At 52.1% G+C, this 14,924-nt stretch overlaps 7 protein-coding genes across 7 annotated transcripts; 2 read left to right on the forward strand and 5 right to left on the reverse strand.

Moving 5' to 3' along the window:
• Window positions 1–86: 86 nt before the first annotated feature.
• M409DRAFT_67235 (glycoside hydrolase family 5 protein) lies at window positions 87–1,158 on the forward strand (the record flags this gene model as incomplete). Its single annotated transcript, XM_033817319.1, has 2 exons — window positions 87–560; window positions 607–1,158. 2 exons carry the CDS (start codon window positions 87–89, stop codon window positions 1,156–1,158), a joined length of 1,026 nt encoding a protein of 341 aa, XP_033666275.1.
• A 2,956-nt stretch (window positions 1,159–4,114) lies between these two features.
• On the reverse strand, window positions 4,115–4,630 carry M409DRAFT_24237 (uncharacterized protein; the record flags this gene model as incomplete). The annotated part of the gene is made up of 1 exon (XM_033807145.1): window positions 4,115–4,630. One exon carries the CDS (start codon window positions 4,628–4,630, stop codon window positions 4,115–4,117), a length of 516 nt encoding a protein of 171 aa, XP_033666276.1.
• A 480-nt stretch (window positions 4,631–5,110) lies between these two features.
• On the reverse strand, window positions 5,111–6,394 carry M409DRAFT_24238 (uncharacterized protein; the record flags this gene model as incomplete). The annotated part of the gene is made up of 1 exon (XM_033807146.1): window positions 5,111–6,394. One exon carries the CDS (start codon window positions 6,392–6,394, stop codon window positions 5,111–5,113), a length of 1,284 nt encoding a protein of 427 aa, XP_033666277.1.
• Window positions 6,395–6,941: 547 nt separating this feature from the next.
• On the reverse strand, window positions 6,942–8,484 carry M409DRAFT_24239 (uncharacterized protein; the record flags this gene model as incomplete). The annotated part of the gene is made up of 2 exons (XM_033807147.1): window positions 6,942–7,036; window positions 7,089–8,484. 2 exons carry the CDS (start codon window positions 8,482–8,484, stop codon window positions 6,942–6,944), a joined length of 1,491 nt encoding a protein of 496 aa, XP_033666278.1.
• Window positions 8,485–8,866: 382 nt separating this feature from the next.
• Window positions 8,867–10,068, reverse strand: M409DRAFT_67238 (uncharacterized protein; the record flags this gene model as incomplete). Its single annotated transcript, XM_033817320.1, has 2 exons — window positions 8,867–9,080; window positions 9,131–10,068. 2 exons carry the CDS (start codon window positions 10,066–10,068, stop codon window positions 8,867–8,869), a joined length of 1,152 nt encoding a protein of 383 aa, XP_033666279.1.
• Window positions 10,069–10,397: 329 nt separating this feature from the next.
• On the reverse strand, window positions 10,398–11,987 carry M409DRAFT_55797 (uncharacterized protein; the record flags this gene model as incomplete). The annotated part of the gene is made up of 4 exons (XM_033813097.1): window positions 10,398–10,744; window positions 10,796–11,069; window positions 11,120–11,651; window positions 11,701–11,987. 4 exons carry the CDS (start codon window positions 11,985–11,987, stop codon window positions 10,398–10,400), a joined length of 1,440 nt encoding a protein of 479 aa, XP_033666280.1.
• Window positions 11,988–13,169: 1,182 nt separating this feature from the next.
• Window positions 13,170–14,744, forward strand: M409DRAFT_36899 (uncharacterized protein; the record flags this gene model as incomplete). Its single annotated transcript, XM_033810633.1, has 1 exon — window positions 13,170–14,744. The coding sequence occupies one exon, from the start codon at window positions 13,170–13,172 to the stop codon at window positions 14,742–14,744; it is 1,575 nt and encodes a 524-aa protein (XP_033666281.1).
• Between the last annotated feature and the right edge of the window lie 180 nt (window positions 14,745–14,924).

Consider the following 14,924-nt stretch of genomic DNA (forward strand, 5'->3'; position numbering starts at 1 on the left):
TCCTTCTTCTTGCTTGTCAAGAACTTCATTCGTTTCCTACTCCTTTCGTGAGCGTGCCACTCTTTTCACGCTCCCTTACTTTCATCATGAAGACCTCATTCTTTACTTTGGCCGCAGCAGCTAGTTCTGCCGTCGCCAAAGTTCAATACGCAGGCATCAACATCGCCGGCCTCGACTTCGGCACGGATACCTCTGGAGGCTGCACCGTGTCCAGCGCCGTCGACCCCGGCTCCGATGGAATTGCTCAGATGCAGCACTTCACCAACGACGACGGCCTGAACGTCTTCCGTCTGCCGGTCAGCTGGCAGTACCTGCTCAACGGAAACCTTGGAGGCACCTTGGACTCGACGAATTTTGCTACGTACGACAAGCTTGTTCAGGGGTGTTTGAATACCACCGCGACGATGTGTATCATCGATTTGCACAACTATGCTCGCTGGAATGGCAATATTGTGGGACAGGGAGGTCCGACGGATACTCAGTTTGCTTCGTTGTGGTCTCAGATCGCGAGCAAGTATAAGAATAACCCAAAGGTTGCCTTCGGCGTCATGAACGAACCCGTAAGTACCACCTGCCCACGACACAAACCCCCTAACGCATCACCAGCACGACGTCGACATAACAACCTGGGCCACCACCGTCCAAGCCGCCGTAACCGCCATCCGCAAAGCCGGCGCCTACCACCCCACCCACGCCATCCTCCTCCCAGGCAATGACTGGACGCACGTCTCGGCCTTCATCGACAACGGCTCCGGTGCGGCCCTCTCCAAGATCAAAAACGTCGACGGCACCACCCACAACCTCATCTTCGACGTGCACACGTACCTCGACTCGGACGGCAGCGGGACGCACACGACCTGCACGACGAACAACGTCGACGCGTTCGAGAAGCTGGGCGATTGGTTGCGGACGGAGGGCCGGAAGGCGATTTTGACGGAGACGGGCGGTGGGGCGAGTGATGCTTCTTGTTTGACGATGTTGTGTGAGCAGTTTGATACGATGAATAGTTATAGTGATGTCTTTCTTGGGTGGGTGGGTTGGGCGGCGGGGAAGTTTAATGTCAGTTATGAGTTGAGTGAGACGCCGACGTTGAGTGGGAGTGCGTGGACGGATCAGGAGCTTGTGAAGCAGTGTATCGTGGGCAAGTTTAAGGAGTGAGTGGAAGGGATTGGATGGGAGCGAGGCGGTGGGTTGTCGATGTTGATGCTGATGTCAAGAGGCTGGTCCGCAACGAGAGACGCAGCTGAAATCTTTGTCGGATGAGTTCGTTATCATTCTTCAATCAATAGACTCGACGTCTGATACGTTCCAAGCCTGACATCTGACTTTGAAGTCCGAGAAAAAGACGTCCCGCTCCACCATTCTCTCAAGCCTGTTTCCTATCAGCATTTGTCTCTCGTCATGCAGGTAACAGACTGCACACTCCAGACACCTACCCTTATTGTCAAGGTCATAGGCCTCGATCTAAGCACCACAGCCCATGCACTGGTTGAAACCATTTGGACCTGGAATGCAGCAAGTTCCAACGGGGCAAGGACCCGGACATTGACGGGCGTGCAGTTCCTTGGCCTAGATCACGACAACGATCAGCAAATCGTCCCAAGGATTTGGTGATGGATAAATGTTGAACACACCTCAGCCTCAGGAACAGGGTTGGCCATCGTGAAGCCGAAAAGGGCGAAAGCGACGAGGCCGAAGAGCTTCATGGTAGGTGGTTTTGGAGTGCAGTGATGTGCGTGTAAGTGAATGGAAAGACAAGGCTGTGAGGATTGATGATCGAAAGATCTGATAAGATCACGACGGCAGAAAGCATCTTTTATAGGCCTCTGTTGTACCCCTGCTACCTGAAGGATCCTCGTACTCGTCATAGCCAACAAAGCGATCTGCGAGACAAAAGAGACCGATTCCGCGAGCTAACCATCCAACACAAGTGTTGGGTATTTGGGCCGGGCTGGACGCTAAGGGAGGCTCGGCCGCCTGTGCCGCTGGGATTGCCACGCGCTGCTCCGCCATGTCTATCATTTCCATTAACACTCAATCAATTTGAATACGAGTCGGGAAAGTTCCATGGACCGATCTCTAGGACGGACAGCCCATGCATTGGTTGTAGCCAAAGGGTCCCGGGAAACAGCACGTTCCTGCTGGACAGGGACCGGGACATTGACGGGCCTGGAGCTCTTTGGTCTACGTATTTTTTTAGTATTGGTGAGGAGAGATGATAGGCGGGGAGGTGCGTACCTCAGCCTCAGGGACCGGGCTCGCCAGGGCATTCAGGCCGAAGAAGGCGAAAGCGAGGGCACTAAGGAGCAAGTTCATGACGGCGTTGGATGGGGTGGACTTTCTCGAGGGGATGATTTTGATACTGTTGCTTGCCATAAGTGGAACGATCTGATAAGATCAAGGAGGTGGAAGCCTTCTTTCAAACATGTCCTTTCCTACGTCTGTTGCGCGGCGAGTTTCGCATTCGGCATACGGTGCCCAAGAATTGATCTACGAACAGCGAAGCCGCTCCATCACTCTCGGACTACCATCCAATGCCTTCCATCGCTCCAAGCTAAGCTTGATTCGAAAAGGTTCCACTGCTCTCGCAGCTACCTACGTTCTATCCATCAGCATGATCTTCCCCAATACAATCATTCTGGTATCTCAATTTACCACTTTATCCAGTAGGATTGACAATGCATTCCGGCATGAGGTTGGGCCCAACTGAACAGATAGTCCCAGGCGGGCACGGAGAGAAGCATTGGCGAGCTTGAAGCTGTTTGGTCTGAACAGTCACAGGAACAGTTAGCAGATTGTTGGCGCTAATGCCTCGTGGTGGGGAATATGTACCTCAGCCTCGGGCATCGGGGCCGGGCATGCCATGCTAAGCCCGACGAAGGTGACGACTATGGTGCTGAAGAAATTCATGTTGCTGTGGTAGTCTGCTGTTGTATCTTGACTAGCGGGGTGATCTTATCTGATCAGGTGGACCTCTTTTATACCGTCCGTCCCTTCAATGTGAAGGATCTCGCCTCTTCGTGACAAACACCTCGCTAGGAAGGTAGACGAAATGACGAATGATCGATCGTGTGCTTTTCTGGAGCTAATGTCGAATGTCTTCCATGGCTTTGGCACTAAACATCCAGGACGCCGCCTTAGCCGCTGGAAGTTCGTGGTGGTAGAAATGTTTGATGAAGTGCTCTGAAAGTTCTCTTCAGCACCCGCATTTGTGCTGCTTATTTTTTCGCGTGAACAAGGATATTCATCGACAGGTTCAAGTACAGCTGTCCGGGCTGGAGATCAGGACACCGCATCGCCAATCCCACGAAGGCGAAGCATGCAGTTCCCGATCGAGGCCAAGCGCCTATAATTCGAACAATAGACATAGTGGAGAAACGAAAGGAATTTTTCCTGCATGCGGAGCTGCGACAAAAAAGGCTGATCATGCGAGCAGGTATGGAAGGGCGACGGGCAGGCAGGTGACAATCAGAATTACCGCATCGGGAAGGAACAGCTTTGATCTGATAAGATTGATAAGCTCGCTCTGTCTCTGGCGGGGGTTGATAAGCCGCTAGGGATATGGAGGCGAGTTCTTCGTTGGTGATTCGCTCCACCTGCATCGCACGATGCAAGTGTGAAGACGTAGGTGGCGTTGCGGCTGGGAGGAATCGCGTGACTATGCGAACTTAGCTCTTCCTTTTTGCTGCAAGTGTGGTGTGAGAGGATGTACTGTGTGAGGTATTTTGTTTGTCGACTTTCTTTCCGTGAAGACTTATAGGCCTTGTGAATGTCCAATGCAGTGCATCTGGCAGCGGTACAAAATTTCGACGAAGGCATGATCCAGAGCTCGTACGAACGGACCTTTACGTCCATAAAGTCGAATTCCGCCTAATGAGACTTACCCAAGTAGAACAAGGCCTACTCAACACACGGTGTCGCTCAGCGTACAGGCTCCCCAAGGGACACTGTCATCGATGATGGGAAAGAAAGGAGTCGCGAGGGTAGGTGATGGTGGAAATCCATCACAGCAAAGCCTTGGCCAAAGCTGCCTCACTTTCCTCTGTACGGAGTCCATATCTGAGCAGCAGATAGCCAACATGACCTCTCAACTTGACCCAAACTTTCACCATCCTCAACCACCAACATCATTCGCGCCCAACGACCCTCGCATCCCCCTATATCTCACACACCACCACTCCTCATCTGACTTCAAGAATTTCAAAATCCCAATCCCCTCAGTTACCAGCCCATCATCGGGCAAACCCATCGTCTTCACCGTCAAGAAGACCTCTGCTCGCTGTGCGCCTTCCTCCACGCATACCATAAGTTGTTGGACATGAACCTGATGCTTCGGATGCGTGGAGGTGATGTGTCTCAGTGCGTCGAGATATCCATCCAGATCGAGTTCGGTCAGGGCCGCTTGGTCGAAAGTGGCGCGGAAGACTCGTCGGTCCATGTACGTCCAAGGCAGAGTATCTCTGGACAACTGTCTCGAATTGATCGCTTGAATGAAATCTTGTGAGATGTGTCCGAGGTAGCCTGAAGTCGATGGTTTCTCCTCTTCGGTGTTCGTCTCGACATGTTGCCCCCGTTTGGGGTACGTTTTCGGTTGCAGCCAGCGTAGTTTCTGCTCACCCCGGTCGTCCATAGTAGCAGGAGAACGATCGCTTCATAGCATTTTCGAACAATTGGTCGAGAATGTTGAATGTGCTCGGCCCGGATCCATGAATTCAAGATGCTGCGGCTGGAATCTAGTGTTGCGTCGTGAGCAGGTACCACTCCGATGCAGGCGAAGTCTATTGATCCTTCGAGAAGTGCATGTCCGATTGACCCCGACCACGTCGAAAGGGCTCACCTTTCGTTGTCGTCAAAGTTGTGATGACGTCTCACCTTCCTACAGTCAGTGTGTAGCCCCAAGTGTTCGTGTCCACATGGTTTGACTCTTCGAAAGCATGTTGGCCGTCGGTACGAACATTCACTCGAGACCTGAGCGCTAATCTCAATTAGGAAATAACATGAAATACTTTGATATTCGGCTATCATTTGCCTGAGAAGCAAGCCTCCGGCCCCAAGCGCCATGCCATCTAACATTTATCCTTATCCTCAGCGCGATGTCCATTCATTCTCGCTACAGTCCAAGCTCAGCCAAGATCTTTGAATTATGCTCTCCAACGGCTGGCACTCTGCCCATGTTAGCGTGCAGGCCTGTCCGACTGAGCGGCTCAAAACCTGGAGGGAACAATGCCGGTACTTCCCCCTTGGGCGTATCAACGGCCGTCCACCGCTCTCGAGCTTGTAGTTGCGGGTGCTTCCAGACGCCATGCATATCGTTTACATTGGCGTTAGCGATGGACGCCTTCTCCAGGAGATCAACAACCTCATTGGCTGTGCGCTTTGAGAAAGAGTCTTCAATTATCTGCTGCAGATGTGCGCGATTTTGGCTTCGAAGTGTGTTGCTTTCGAAACGTGGATCACTAGCTAGCTCCTCGTTTTGAAGCACAGTCTTGCAGAAATTGGCCCATTCTCGCTCGTTCTGTATACCGAGCATGACAGCACCATCTGATGCTTGGAAAGGTCCATAGGGATAAATTGACGCGTGTGATGATCCAGCTGGCGTTGGTCCAGGAGCTCCGTTGAAGGTGTAGTAAAGTGGGAACGACATCCACTCGGTCATGGCCTCCAGCATACTGATGTCGATCTTACAGCCCTGACCTGTCTTCTGCCGTTGCATCAAAGCTGCGAGTATTGAGCTGTACGAGTACATGCCGGCGGCAATGTCTGCAATTGAGACTCCAACCTTGGCCGGGTCGATGACAGTGTCTTCCTTTCCAGGCCCGGTCTTCCGCGGCACACCATTGACAGACAGCATACCGGCCTCGCTCTGAATTAGAAGATCGTAGGCCTTCTTGTCCCGGTACGGGCCATCCTGGCCATATCCAGATATGTCGCAGACAATCAGACCAGGGTGCCTGTCCTTGAGGTCCTCATATGCCATGCCCATTCGTCCCGTTGCTCCGGGTGCCAGATTCTGAACAAGCACATCGACACGTCCAATTAGGGACTTCAGGACGTCGAGATCTTGTGGCTTCTTGAGATCCAGGGCCAGGCTTTCTTTAGAGCGGTTCGTCCAAATGAAATGACTGGCCATGCCATTCACTCTGTCGTCATATTGTCTCGCAAAGTCGCCTACCCCAGGACGCTCTACTTTGATCACCCGAGCGCCCAAGTCGGCAAGCTGTCTTGTGCAGAAAGGAGCTGCAATCGCTTGTTCCAGGGAGACGACTGTGATACCAGAAAGTGGTCCTTGTGCTGGAGGCGACTGATTTGGGCCCAAGCCAGAGGCATAGTAGCGGCGAGTCGATAGTCGTATGGCATTACCAACAGCTCGTGGTATACGAGGCTGCAACATCATGCTGTGTGGTGGATGGCAACGATGCTGATGGCGAGGATATGCTCGCCCAAACAACTGCGATTCTCGCAGTACAACCTTCTCGGCTCAAGGCCTCGAACTCCTGATTAAATCTATATCGTGGTTAGCATAGAAAAGATCTTGCCGCTGGAGAAAGACCGCATGGTGTTTTGGTAGGTAGCTGATCATTGATTTTTCGCCATCCAAATCAGTATGTTGCTGTGAAGTCGGACGACGATTCCCCACGGGCAACGACTTCCCTGGTGGCGGGAATAAGGGAGGCTGGTATAGCCGGCACTGGGTGGCCCATGCACTTCGGTCAAAATCCGACGGGTTTTCTCCTGACAGCATTTGACCTTCAACAACATCTGAGGCATGACTATGACCTAGAATTCATGCTCTGGAACGAGTTTTGTATTGAACTGTTGCCAGAGATGAACAAACACGAATGTCCATGTATGCCGAAAATTACACACGAAGACAAATTTAATCTGGCCCCATGCTGTCCGACGAGTCTGGCTATTGAGGGTCAAACCGTATGGACATCATCCTAATTCGCAACGTTCAGGAAGATACTCTTGACCGTCAAATACTCCTCGATACCTTGCCGGCCGCCTTCTCGACCATACCCACTCTCTTTGACGCCTAGAACAACAGACATTAGCCCAGATCGACGAAGAATCACGGGAATACTCACCTCCAAACGGATTTTCAGCGGCCGAAAGCAGGCCAATATTCACTGCAACCATCCCTGCTTGGATGTTCTCTGCCACGCGCCACATGCGTGGCATATTCTCAGTCATGATGAAGCTGCCGAGTCCGACCTTGGTATCGTTCGCCAGCCTCACGCCTTCATCCTCGGTCTTGAAGCGATACAAGGCAACTACAGGGGCGAACACTTCCTCCCGCGTGATCAAAGCCTCGGATGACATGTTCGTCAGGATTGTCGGCTGCAAAAAGTACCCTTTATGATCATCAGGCTGGAACGATGAGCCTCCCATTACCACAGATGCTCCATGCTTCTTTGCATCCTCAATATGAGCAAGTGCCTTTTCAACCGCTCGCTCGTGAGTCATGGGTCCGATGAACACCCCATCGTCAGTCCCTAGCCCGACTTTCAGAGTCTTGATCCTCTCAGCCAGTGCTTGCGAAAAGCGGTCGTAGATGCCATCCTGCACAAAGATGCGATTTGCAGTCACGCACGTCTGTCCAGAATTTCGGAACTTGGCCATGATGCAAGCTTCAACGGCTGTCTCAATCTTGGCATCGTCAAAAACAACAAAGGGGCTGTTACCGCCAAGCTCCAAGGAAAGCTTCTTCAGTCCATACTGGCCACAAAGAGATGCCAGAATCTTGCCAACACGAGTCGAGCCTGTGAAACTCAGCTTCTGGATCTTCTCCGATTTGCAGAGTGCCTCGCCCACTTCGGAGACCTTGTCCAGCGTAAGCACCACGTTGATCGAGCCTTTTGGAAACCCAGCTTCCTTGGCCAGCACAGCGAGTGCTAAAGCGCTCAATGGTGTCTCTCCGGCTGGTTTCCAGACTGTCGTACAACCAGCTGCCAAAGCAGCGCCAGCTTTCCTCGTGATCATTGCAACTGGAAAGTTCCATGGTGTTAGACAAGCCGCCACTCCCAGTGGTTGCTTCATGGTTATGATCCGCTGGTTGAGGTTGGCAGTTGGAACGAGCTCGCCATGTGTACGCTCTGCCTCGCCCGAGAACCATTCAAGAAAACTGGCGCCGTACACGACCTCGCCTCTTGACTCGCCTAGAGGCTTTCCATTCTCGAGCGTCATGATCAGTGCAAGGTCTTCAGTATGCTCAAGCACTAGATCATTCCATTTGCGGAGCCATCGAGCTCTTTGACGAGCACTGGTCTTGCGGTATAATTCGAAAGCTGTCTCGGCGGCCGCAGCAGCTTTCTCGACTTCAGAGGCCCCCATCTCTGGCAACTGTGCAATCTTCTCCAATGTGCCTGGGTTGACAACATCGAACTTTTTGCCGTCGGTGGCATCGACCCACTCATCGTTGATGAAGCCTTGCTGCTGAAACAGATCTTTCCTTGTCAGATCCGCCAGAGTACGAGGTCCCATATTGATGATAATGTAGATGAGACGCTGAAAAAGGTGAGTTCACTTGGTGTATGTCTTCGATTGCTAGGGTGTCGAAATTGATATGGCCGCAAAATCCAGCACTTTGTCTCTCGTATATGAGGTTGACGGTGCCAATCAGTACTTGAAAATCAAGAGCAAAAGATGTTGGTGACGGTGTTCAAACCAATTGCATGAAGACTTGACACGACACATGAAAGGAAGGAAAGCAAGAGCGAGCTCCACTTTCCCCTCAGCCATCTTCAAGCTCAAAAAAGAAGGAACAACCCTGGGGCCGAAAGCGAACGAGCCCTGGCTGGGATGTGAATTACTCGTTCCGGCCAATGCATGCGCTCTACACACAAAAGCTCGTCTATGCCAAGACCTATGTCGATTTCTCCTTGGACTGTTGCTCTGTCATCGGTACAGCCTTCCATCGAAGTACGCCGGGCTGAGCTCCATCTGCTTCAACTGAGCGGCAGGAGCGAAATGTCCGCCACAAGGCCAGCCAGAATGGAGTCTCATCCTTGTGATATGCTTCGCCTAGCAATGGTACGATCGCTTTCGTCGCCTCTTCCGCGTGATAGAAAGATATCCGTCTGCAGAGCATCAGTGTTGTCATATCTCGGGAAGCCCAAGTCGAACCCACGGAAACAGATGGTGTACGACACGGTAGTCGACGATGCCATGGAATAGATAACGACCAACAAATCCAAAGGGTCGATCGACGGTGGATAGCGCACCATCCAGAAAAGTCCACGTTGACTGTTCGAAATGCGGAATCTTGGGATCGTTGTGGTGAAGGTATGTAAGAGCGACAAGCCAGTTGTTGACCCATAGATACGGGATGCCATAAAGCAAAAAGGCATTGGTTACTCCAACGGCCTGCGCGAGTGTGATAAGGATGGAGATCGATGCGCCAACACCAATCGTTGACAGTAAAACGTATGGCTGTTCTGACTCGGTGAACAAGTCACTCAGGGGGTCGAAATGGCTCCAACGAGAGAACGACCAAGACTCATTCGGAGGACCGTCTTGAGCTCCGCTCGAATAGAACAATAAATAAGCCGGCAAACCCAGGACCTGGTGGAGCACAAGGCTGCAGATTGCATAGAATGGAGTGTCCTCGATGACGCCAAATCGACGGATCATGCCTAGCCAACGAGGTGTCTCATCCTCTTGGCGTGGAACAAAGGCTGTATCTTTCCCCAAATGATTCGTGTATCGATGATGACGAGCATGCGTGTATCGCCACGAGAAGTAAGGCACCAGGAGAGCGCTGTGAAGGACGAATCCAACGATGTGATTTGCGATTTTGCTTGAGAAGAGGGCTTCGTGGCCGCACTCGTGCGCGAGGATCCATATGCCCGTGAGTATTAGGCCTTGCAAGTAGCCATAGAGCATCCATGAGATGCATCTCAGGGGAAAGGTTGGTTGGTGAGGGATGAGTGTCGATGCCAACCAGCCGAGTGAGATGGCCAAAATTAGGTCGCAGAAAACATATTTCAGCGAGCAAATGTTCGACGGCCTGAAACAGTGATGAGGTATCGCTCTTCGCAACTCTCGTAAGCTGATCTTGTTGTCCATGTTGAGGGGGGGTTGCTGATGAAAGCATGCACTCCGACAAAAGTCACTCATTTGTGCTCGTGTCACACATTTTTATATGTCTGAAGCACTGGAGAAGACAGACAGCCGTGTACACTTACCTTCCGTTTGCGGACAACGCAAATACTGCACCCAAGGATAGAGGCGGAAATTGGTGGGCCTGGATTATCCCTGACACGGAGCGCTCGTGATCATTGCAGTACCTTGATCAGTTCTGAGATAGAGTTCTCTGTGACGAATTGGACTTTGTGAGGCGTACACATCGAATCGATTGTTCATCGTATTCCCACATAATCGGAATCTATCGAATTCTATCGTGCAAACTTCGACCAGCCCCTGATGTGAGAACCATAAACCATCATGACCACCGGAAACGGAGTCAATGCAACACAGATACATGCCAGCATGGTTCCTGTCCACTTGATCGCCAAAGTGGAGAACATTTGCCGGGAGAAGACTGGAAATGACGCTGCGACGATGCTCCGCACGAAGGTGTTCATGGCAAGAGCGCTGTTGGCGTGATAGAGGTAGACCTCGACGAGGAACAAGATGGAGGTCATAAAGACCAAAATTATACCACAGCCGGTAAATATTCCTGAAGTGGCTTGTAAGGTCCAAGATATTTGTGTTTGGGAAGTCCATGCAAACCAGAACAAACCTGATATTTTGTCAGTTGACATTCATGAAGGGAGAAGTTGGCTGAACTTACCAGCGGGTAATAGCAATGACCCTAATATCACTGGTGGCAGCCGGTGCTCGGGTGTGAGTGTCTTGCCCGCTCTTTGGAGTCTTCCGATATAGTAGACGCTGTACAGTCCAAGGAAGAGACACGCCAGAACGATGCCAGCGAGGAGAAACAGGAACGGCAAACTTGCCTCGATCGATGACATTTTGCGGATGGTGTGGAATGAATAGGGGTACATTGTAAACGTCAGGTAAAGAATACCATACACGAGGGACATGTAGATGGTGAAAATCAGGAGCTGTCGACTCGTCAATGTGTGTCCCATCGCTTCGATCAAAATCCACTCACTACAGGCTCAAGGACCAGCATCTTGACCGGCTTGGTCAAATACTTCTCGACAAATGTTCGCATACGAGCCGGCTGCTCTTCGCATCGTGCATGCAGCGCCCAATTGCCAGTCTCCAATCGCAGCGATTGTGCTTTCCGCTGGAGGAGGATTGAGTCGGCCGTCTCAGGCGTGCAGACGAAGCAGACAATCCCAAGGACTAGACCAACAAAAAGTGTGATCCATCCCGTCCATCGCCAGCCCAAATGCTCGGTGATGATGTTGCCCAGAATGGGAGCCGTGACAGGGCCGCAAAAGACACCAACACTGAATGCGCTGTTGGAGATGCCTCGCTCCATGGGGTTGAGGAAGTCGACGTACATGCCAGCAACGATGGCAAGCGGCGCAGAGCCGAACAGCCCTGCCAGAAATCTGGAAGTGAGAATGACTCGGATCTCAGAGCTGATTGCGAGAGGAAGTTGGAAGATCAGAAAGGCGGTGTAGCCGAGCCAAAGCGGAGTTGTTCGACCGTGCAGTTCGGAGGCTGGCCCCCATCTGTGATCTTATCAGTACGTGCGGGATGATCTTGGTGAGAAAAACTTACAGTAGAGGTCCAAAGGCAAAGCCAAGCACGAACAGAGTGATGCCCAGCACGACAACGTTCTTCGAGACATCGAACTCGTCCGCAACTTCAGCAAGTGTAGCAGAGAACACACTGCTGCTGAAGGATACAACGAAAGTGATCAAAGTCGTAGTGACCACGATTGCCCACCTGCGAACTGTGGACCAATTCTTTGGTCGGCCGGGGTCATTTTCGTCATCCCAGTCGACGATGGTGGAGATGGAGGTGGAGGAGTCAATGAACTCAGAATGCTTCGCTGTGTCCGTCATGATCGTGTGGTTGTGCAGCTGTGTCGCCGGAGAAGCCGATGTTCTGCTGTGGCAGCTTTATATCGATCTTTTTGTTCATCCTCACAGCCTGTTTCCAGATTTAGCAAACAGAATAGTGTTCGCCACACGACCATGCATCTTGATCATGGCTTGGAGATCGCCAGTGTCCTGCCGCATACTTCCAAAATTGAAGAGTATCAAGATCCTGGAAGGTGAAGTTGCGCTAAGCCCTGTGCCTCAATGCATTGGAAGGATGAACCCAGTATTCTTGGCTAGAGCTTGAGCCAGAAGTTCGTCTTTTACTCTCGACTTCACCAATCGGAATAATGGTCCTGGTAAGCAGGTTTGAGGGGTCGGCACATGGCCGCTGTCGGGAGGCCTTTCGGCATTTAGAGCCTGGCCATGCAGGGCAGCCTTGTCATTGTTAAGTATGGAAATGTATACTTGCCGCGATTGACCCTTAAACTTTCTGCCGGTATCTCTGTATTCGACGAGGGGGGATAATCGTGTCGTCACACTTTGATACCGAAAGAACGAGAGATGTAATCGATGCGTGGCATGACCTGGTACAACTGAATATTGACTGTTGGCATCGCAGACACATTGCTGGAAGTCAGCTCCTCCTCCAATCTCATTGAATGTTGCTGCGACGTCGCTTGACTTCAGATCGGGGAATTCGCTGTTGATGCAAAGTTCGATCGTCTCAACGGAGGGCGCTCACGTTCGTGCCTTCGTCTCGGTGATACCCCTCTTCCATGGGTTGCTATCGCTCGTGCGATCGTCAGGGCCCCAAAATAGCCTCTCGACCACTCGCCGGTCGAACTGTCTGGGAGAGTATCTGCATGGGACGATGTACTTGGCACCGTGCCCGCAGACACCGAGCGTACGGTAGTCGGACCGTTTGGCCTTGCGCAAGGACGGCGAGGCTTGGAAACAACGTAACAGATCCAACCAACATGTGTTTCAACACCGTGCCATCGCGCGCTGTCCGGAACAAGAATAGGATACTGCGATTGAGTGTATCGTGCACATAGTCACGGCAAAGGCGATGCAAGATTCACAACAACGCCATAGCATATAAAATGTGGTCGGCAGCCGTGCCGCAGCTCGCAGATTCCAAGCAACATCGTCCCCAACAAGCACAGAAACCGATACGAGCAACACCAAGAACCACCGCCAAAGATGCTCTCGAGCCTTCACTTTGATCACGTCGTCTCCACAGAACTGTTCCTCGCATTTTTCTTCATCATCTCCCGACTCTTCTACCTTTTGGTTGTGAAGCCTCGACAGAACAATCTCAGCCACATTCCTCGTCCGAACCAAGGCTTCTTCCTCTTCAGACTCTTGCACGAGCCAACAGTCCGCGAACTCGAGCAATGGCTGGACGAACTCCCACATAAAGGCCTGATTCGATACTACGGCCTGTGGAACCAAGAGCGAATCTTCGCCGCGAGTCCAGAAGCCGTCAAAGACCTCCTCGTCTCAGGAGCTTACCAATTCGTGAAGCCAGAGCTGCAGCGGCTTCTGGCGGGCAATGTCGCGGCGGAGGGACTCCTGCTCCAAGAAGGAACGATCCATAAGGCGGCACGAAAGGCCTTTCAACCAGCGTTCCATGCAGATCACATTCGCCGAGCGTATCCGATCATGTGGGAGACCGCATTCGACCTCGTGAACGCCGTGACGATGCAAACCCAGGCACAGCACGCTGACACGAGCGACAAGACTGGATCCAAGGAAGGCATCGGTCTATTGAAACCACTCTCTGCCGCGAGCATCGACATTATCGGCCGCTGGGGTTTCTCCAAAGACTTTAACGCTGTCCAAGACCCCTCAGCCAAGTTCGGTCGAACTTACATTCAGATTCTCAAGACGACTAAGCGTGGTCAGGGGACGCTTCACCAAGCCGCTATCATTGGGCCAAAGCTCGCTCTACAGCTGCCTCTGCGCGCAATTAAGACGATTCGCAGAGGCGTCGCACTCGTGGTGAAAACGGCGGAGACAATCGTTCAAGAGCATGAACAGTCCCAGGATACCAACAGCATTGACATGCTGGGTGTTGCGATGAAATCGGGACATTTCTCTCACTCGGACTTGGTAGTCCAAACAGTTCACATGCTTGCAGCTGGGACGGAAACGGTTTCTGGAAGCGTCTCCTGGGCAATTCATCTGCTCTCACGCCATCCAGAGATGCAAACCCGTCTACGTGAGGAGATCCGACAACAGCTCCCGTCCCCTCGCTCGATCAATGGACATTTAGATCTCCAGGAGGCCGACTTCGCAGGGACGAAGTATCTTGATGCTGTTATCAAAGAGGTTCTTCGATTCCACTCCATCAACACGATCTTGTGGCGGGAGTGCGTATCTCCAGCTCGAATTCTCGACACTGTCATCCCGGTCGGCGCTAAAGTGGTCTTCTCGCCCTGGGCACTGGGGAGAGATCCAAATCATTGGGGACCGGATGCACGTACATTCAACCCAGACAGGTGGCTGGACGAGAACAGAGAGCAAGGTGTTTGCGACAACGTGCTTTCTTTCTTGACGTTCGGTGCCGGACCCAGACGATGCATTGGCGAACAGTTCGCGCGAGCGCAGATGCGTTGTCTCATTGCCGGGTTGGTAGGAAGATTTGAATTCTCTCCCCTGGCACCAGAGAGGGAGTCGGACGACGGACTGGAAATTGGAGATCAGGCTGCCCTGACTTTGTTCAAGATCTTTGAAGATTGGAAGATTCAGGCGACGGAAATAGAAGGCTGGTAAGGTGGCTGTACAAGCTGCTGGAACTGGAAGGCGCACTAGATGCAAGGCGTTCGAGCGCGGTGTTTGGCGAAGCTGGGGGCGATGGACCGTCTTTGCAGGGAGGTTCTGTGGTTCCGGGTGTCCGCCTAGGCAGATAGCTATAGATTTTGATAGAACGAATAGGAGTTGCGTCTCTCAAGG

The sequence above is a fragment of the Zasmidium cellare genome, assembly GCF_010093935.1.
Source record: "Zasmidium cellare ATCC 36951 unplaced genomic scaffold M409scaffold_22, whole genome shotgun sequence".
In the NCBI taxonomy this organism is placed as follows: Eukaryota; Fungi; Ascomycota; class Dothideomycetes; order Mycosphaerellales; family Mycosphaerellaceae; genus Zasmidium; species Zasmidium cellare.